This window comes from Myotis brandtii, unplaced genomic scaffold, assembly GCF_000412655.1.
Source record: "Myotis brandtii unplaced genomic scaffold, ASM41265v1 scaffold1643, whole genome shotgun sequence".
NCBI lineage: Eukaryota > Metazoa > Chordata > Mammalia > Chiroptera > Vespertilionidae > Myotis > Myotis brandtii.
Genome location: NW_005356017.1, coordinates 317,827 through 324,834, shown reverse-complemented (window position 1 = coordinate 324,834; position 7,008 = coordinate 317,827). Strand labels below are relative to the sequence as shown.

Genomic DNA, 7,008 nt, shown 5'->3' with positions numbered 1-7,008 from the left:
GTATGAAGTAAATTACGTCACTTGGAGCCTCAAATATTAAAAGATGAGTCTTTAATATTTAAATGAGTATAACACATTGGACTTCTCAGCCATATCTGTTTAAAAGAGAGCAAGCGATGTCATTTCAGAAATAAAGGACACTCCTGTACATGTGTTATAATACTCTCAGTGTAGAGGGAATGGCTCGTTATACAGCAAACAGTGTTGCCATAAGATTTGAGGTGGTGCAATCTAGCAGTTTCTTATACTTTCTTCTTGATTAGCCTTTGGAGTCTAGATGTGGTTTTTGGCAAAATTATCTGATTACAATTGACAAGAGAATCAGTTACCGTTCAGTGATTCTAGGTTTCTTAACCAATCAGAATGCACTGCGGCTAAAGTATTTTTCAATGAACAGATTTTTTTTTAAACATTTACCATGTGAAAAAGTACCAGGTGTCCCTTAAGTACCAGGAGCTGTTGTAGAATCCATAATGAGTCAGACATGTGTCTTGTAAAGGAGGAGGGAAATGAAACGTCATAGGTCTCTTTGCTGCGCACACCTCCAGATGCTACAGGATAGTGAAGCTGAGTGCTTTTCCCTGGAGAGTAAGTCATGCTTCCTTGGTGGAGCTCTCAGAGCCTGAAAGTCTTCCAGCCTCACCCTGTCTGCTGTTCCCACTGATGGCTCCCAGAGGTGGCTGTTTCCATCAGTTCTCACAGATGTCCCCTTAGGTGTATCCTGCGGAAGATCCCAGCCATTGGAACAATTTTCAAAGCTAGTGTTGTTCATAATCTCCTGCTGGCTGCTTAGTCTGCAATTCTTATAGGGTCTATGGGTTCATCATTAAACGCATTGTTCCCACCCCTTTCATTGCCTTGTTTTGCCTTGAAGCGATCAAAGGTTCTATCTGCCCTCACTGGCTGTGAGTGAGCTCCTTAAGGGTATTCTTCCTATTGTTCCTAAAAGCAGGTATAAAAAAGGACTTAATGATGGCTCCAAGCTCTTTTAGATCATGATGATATTGGTGCTAGTAATAAAAATGACATCACTAATATTTTTTGAGGACTAAAAATAGGTGAGTTCCTCATTGGCTTGTAGATACTTTTATCATTTATTCCTTATAACAACTCTGGAAGGAAGGTGCCACTGTTATGTCCATTTTATAGATGAGTAACCAAAGCAAAGAGGAATTAAGTAACTTGACAATCACCCTCTTCAGTTCCTACCATCTAATAGGAGGCATTTATACAATGAGCCCCATGTAGAGCTCTGGTTCTCCCATTAGCCTCCTGTGATTGGCTAAACTCTAGTAATGACCTGGCTTGTGTTGATGAGTACTGGTAAGGCCAGTGTACATATTGTGGACTAAAAATAACCTCTGGCTGTAATTCTGTCCTTGGACAAGCAGTGATTATTTGTCTTTATAGACCCTGAGATTGGATCAAGGGCCAAGGCAGGTTCAAGAGGGGAAAGATAACTCTGGAACAAGAGTAATCTCAGATCTTAGCATCTAGATCAGCCATGGGCAAACTACGGCCCGCGGGCCGGATCTGGCCTGTTTGAAATGAATAAAACTAAAAAAAAAAAAGACCGTACCCTTTTATGTAATGATGTTTACTTTGAATTTATATTAGTTCACACAAACACTCCATCCATGCTTTTGTTCCGGCCCTCCGGTCCAGTTTAAGAACCCATTGTGGCCCTCGAGTCAAAAAGTTTGCCCACCCCTGATCTAGATCCATGCCAGTACAGGTGTTCCCAAATTTTGGCGAATGTTTTCCATTATTTATTTTGATCTGAACTTGTTATACAGGCTATATTACCCTTGGTTTTCACTTAAAATTTATTCTTTACTTATCAGGGAAGTCCAAGCACACCCTAAAGCCATGACGATGGCTCCACTCATTGTCATCGCCACTAATAAATTTAGAGGCATTTACACCTGAGCCTGCCACTTGCTTTGTGTGCAAAATCTAATTTAATCATCATATAAACCTTATAAAGTTGATTCCACTGTATTATTAATACAGTAATCTGCACGGCTGATGACTGCATTACTTATTCCTTTACTATCAACATAAAGTGAGCTGAGCCACATGATGGAGTATATATTAGATGAGTGGACTCTAAGGTTTTATTTTATTTTATTTTTTCTCGGATTAGATAGTCTTTTTACCTGGATTAGATAATTTTATTAACGGGAAGGATACTACTATTCATTAAATATCTGCTGTTTGCTGGGTGCTATGCTAAGTGTTTGCATATAGGTTCTTATTTTTGCCAATCTTATGACTCAGTATAAATATTCATGGAGAATGTTTTCTCACAGATGCCTAAGAACATCTTTGCCTAAGAACACCTCGAGAAAGGAGTAGGGAGAATCTACAAGATGAAGGAAATAAACAAGAACTGGTAAGGGTACTTAGTAAATACAGAGCAGATGCTTAACACGGAGAACAGATTTTTTGATGGCAAGCTATTGCCCTGGCAGATACATCAAATTTATCACTGTGGGAGGCAGTGATCCAGCAATGGACCAAGTATAAATCTTACAAATAAAGATTGCAAAAGTATGTTGCAGTCAACAAAATCTTTTCTTATTTGCTTCTCTTCCTTCTCTGTCAGATTTGCTGCTGTTCATTGATGTATATCAAGTAGGGATTAGGGGGAACTAAGTCCTTATAATTAGCATCAATCAGTATGAGTACAGTTTATGCCTCAATACCTATGCTTTATACAGTATTTTATAAAGATGAGTGGAATAGAATTGAATAGAACATAGTGGAATGGAATATAAGATGATACAAAGGTGAGTAGTCAGAACCAGAGCTATACAAATATGCACATAGCTTATTGATATGGAATATCAAATGATATTTATGCTTATTGTTTTATTAAAAGGGTATCCTTCTGGGCAAGAAAATTAGGACCAAACCAATTTTATTTATTGGCAGAAGAATATGAACCTTGCTAATCTGTTCACACTGGCACACCTTTCCTACCCCTTCAGGGACCCTGAATCTCCTGAAAGAGAAAACATGAGGAAGACATGTCTATACATGTGTGTGTGTTTTATGTATGTATGTATTCATATGTCATATACTGTTTATATAATCCTGCATATATACATACATATAATGAGTCAGGATAAGCTAAGCTATGGAGTATAACAGTCAATCCCAACATCTTATTGTTTAAATTTAGACCATAAAGGTTTTTTTCTCACTCATGCACCATGTCCACTCCAAGGTCGCTGCAGCTGTCCTTTACATCAATTTATTCTGGACCCAGTCTCACAGCATAGCCTATATCTGGGATATTTCCTGGCTCATAACAGAGAGGAAAAAAAGAACATCGTAGACCTCATGATAGAACCAAGAGCTTCTGCCTGCATGCAATGTCAGTTCTTCCCACCGGTCACTGGTATGTGGCAAGTCATGTTCAAGCCTGATGTCAGCATGAAATGAGTATATATGATTTGCCTACAGCAATATTTTTGAACCATAAAGCCAGCTACTACCTTATCATAGCCCATTACAGTGATACGCAACACTAATACTATATTTGTTTGGGAAGTCTTGGCGTATAGTGAATGGATTGTGGTTATCAGAATGAATCTGTACCCACAGGAGCTGGTCCATCTACTCCTAGATGTTTTTTCCAGGTGGTTGAGGAAATAGTGATAGATAGTGGCTTTAACCACATTTTTCTCATATTTCCCTCCCCCCTATTTTTAAATTTTTATTCATTGCTTTGATGACATTGGGTCACTATTTCCATATTACAAAGTTCAGCCCAAATATTTTTCCATCAAATATTTATTGAGAACCTACTGTGTGTCAGGCACACTGCCATGTACTTTATGATACCTTGATCTCATAACTGTTTCTTAGTTATTTAAGGTTTGGAGGAAGCAGAGTTTATTTCATGAAATCTATATTGGGTCAGCACTACAGTGGGTGAATGATCTGGATGACAGTTTGTGGAAGAGGCAGAAATGTTGGAGGAGGGTCTACAAAGTGCTTTGGAACACAGAGAAGAGCAAGGTAGGTTCTTGGGGAATGGTATACTTATATGACACTGTAGATGAGATCCCAAGAAAGATGAATGGGATTTTGTTAAAAGTCAAGGAAGAGCCTTCTAGGCAAAATGATTAGCATAAAGCAAAGCAGACAGGAAAAATGTGAAACATGCTAGAAAAATGTAAGTAGTTCTTTATAGTTGGGGCATGGAATTTGGGGAAAGCACAGTTAGAGATAATATTGCATGTGTAATTTAATAGAAACTTTAGAGTTATTTGGTAGAATTCGCCAAATATCTACAAAGATCAGCCTTCCTGAGTCTCAGTATTCTCCCTGGCCCCTGAAGGTAGAGCCTGCCCTTTGCTTTATACCTTATCTTTTTATTTTTTTTTTATTTCAGAGAAGAAAAGAGAGGGAGAGAGAGATAGAAACATCAATGATGATTCATTGATCGGCTACCTCCTGCAGATCCCACACGGAGGGATCAAGCCCACAACCTGGGCATGTGCCCTGATGGAATCGAACTGTGACCTTCTGGTTCATAGGTCGATGCTCAACCACTGAGCCATGGCAACCAGGCTTTCCTCACCCTTTCAATTGAACAATGTTCCAGACTGAGGCCCATGGTTTCCTTACATCTATTACCTTTGTTTAATTTGGGCCACTGATCTTTTTCATGTCCAATATTTATATTTAAGCCTCTTTGTTTTATGGCTTATTCCATTTTGATAGAGTGGACTAGTTCCAGTGAATGACCTAACAGATCTCTCTCTTCTACATTAATTTCATAGATGGATTTCCATATTTCTGTTCAACACATACAATTTTCTAATATCCATAAGCCCCTCAGTTAATGTGTTTAGAAAATGAAGTAATGAGTCATTTGCAGCATGAAATGCAACGTGAATCATTGTTTTTATGATGTTCTACAAATATTCGACCCAAAGCATTCAATGACTCATCTCTGGCATAAGGACTTGCTGTACAGACATTTCAGAGACAGATCAAAATGTAACCTGCCAGGAAACCGTCATTACCTCAGTTACTGTTTCATAAAAGCCGGTGGTACAGGTATTGAGAAGGAACTTCCTTTGTGTTACCTTTTTGAAGAGGTTTAATGGAATTGAGCGTGAGAACACTAAGCATCAATGCTTTGCCTTCCACTAGAGCCGCCTTCCAGGGCATCTCTGCGGAAACACTGTTGGATAATTTCTGTTGGATAATTTCATTCTTACTCTTCACTCTTCTTTTTTTCTTTTCTTTATATCTGGCTTAGGGAATGGATAGTTTGGGTTTACAACAGGAATATTTCAAAATGGCTCAAACCCCTTAGGTTATAAATAGTGACAATTTTAGGTCCCAACATATGAAGTAAAAAACCTAAATCATATGAAAGCTGGGATATGAGGTCAGCATTCTTGTTTCAGTATAGCGTTTTTTTTTTGTTTTTTTTTTGGGGGGGGGTTGGGGGCATAACTGTATAATCACCCCAAATTAGGAGTGATGAATGTACCTGCAGCCAAATGATTTGAGGAATCAATGTTTGTTTCCGATGAGGTGTTGTTTATAAATTTTGCAGTCTTTGTATATTTCAGCTATGCTTATGTATTATCCGATTTCACTAAATCATATAACTTGAGAATTGAAGTGTCTTCCTTGTATACATGTGAAATACTGAAGCTATTTAATAATTTATTGTGTTAATTTATTTTTTATATTTTGATAGATTGGTTTCAGTACTCAGTCAATAGGAAAGTAAAAATATAGTCAGGTTTTGAAATTGGGAAACTGGGAGCTCAGTCAGGTTTTGAATTCCAGGTTTAACCCTTGTAATTCAATTATGTAGAGGAGCAAGCAGGGCTCCTCTGTTCCTCTACATAATGCTCATTACTAAATTTCATCAAATTAAGACACCATTGATTGTAAATAATATCCCAATTTCAGGAATGCTTTAAAAAGCAAAAAATGAGCCCATCTTAGAGTCTAAGAAATACAGTATCTGTATAACTTTGAGTAAGTGAAATAATAATCTCTGTGAACTTTGATTTTCTTACCTGTGAAAATGAGAATAAACAATAATACCTTACTCAGAAAATTTTAAATATGTACAGATATATTCTAACAGTTATATGAGAGAACATGTAAAAATGCCGAGCCTTATTTTAAGTATTCAGTAAATGCCTCAGTTATTAAAGACCACTTGTTTACATTTCCAGTAAAAATACTTCCTCTTAGGAATCAAAAATAAAAATGTAGTTTGGCCATATTTTTCTTCTAAAAGAAAACATAGGTTTCTATCACACGAGAGAATTAAAAGCAGAATAGATAAAAATAATAATTGTTGTTAATTACTGTTAATAGGGATAAGAAAGAAATAATCAAAGAAGGACCTACTTGTGGCAAGATTGAAGTGATAAGGAGTATTGGCATCATACCCTTATAAAATACAGTTACTTTTCTCTAATTTATTGCCAGTCTCCTATTTCCTGAGTTCTAGAATCATTCTTAGGTCAGAAGAACTTCCTACTCTACTTGAATTCAGCAACTGGTTTTTCCAAAATACTTAGTTTAATCCATTTCATAGTATAGGGTGAGCCTATGCCTTAACAAAACATGGAGACTCATTTAGAAACTATGACCAAAATATGGTAATAGAGTGTAATGAGGAAGAAAAAAGTTATAGATTGAATATTTTAAGGGAAGGAAGGAAAAAAGGAAAGCATACATGTCTTTTTAAAAATACAGATAATGAAAGGAAAGCCCTGAATAGGTTAGCCTAATATGTTAATTTTATTTGTGTTGATTTGACTGGATTTGTCTTTAATTTTTTAAAATGTATACATTTTACACTTATAGGGTAAGGAATAAATTTTATGGATGCTTACTCTGCCAGGAACTTGGGAATTTGTATATATTTCTGCATTTAATCATTCAAGTAAGTCTGAATAGATTAAAAACCAGGATTCAAAGTCACTGTTGGCATTTTTAGCACTTATGGTTCAC

General features: G+C 36.7%; 1 protein-coding gene across 2 annotated transcripts in view; it reads left to right on the top strand.

Moving 5' to 3' along the window:
* The first annotated feature begins 3,931 nt into the window (after positions 1-3,931).
* The window catches only part of OXR1 (oxidation resistance 1), a 279,534-nt gene continuing 276,457 nt past the window's right edge, over positions 3,932-7,008 (top strand). The window contains exon 1 of one of the 2 annotated variants that reach the window (XM_005862364.2): positions 3,932-4,029. In XM_005862364.2, coding sequence (XP_005862426.1) covers positions 3,947-4,029 — 83 coding nt within the window. In that variant the 5' untranslated portion in view covers positions 3,932-3,946. The remainder of the gene's footprint in view (positions 4,030-7,008) is intronic. The other variant, XM_005862366.2, reaches the window with a different exon arrangement.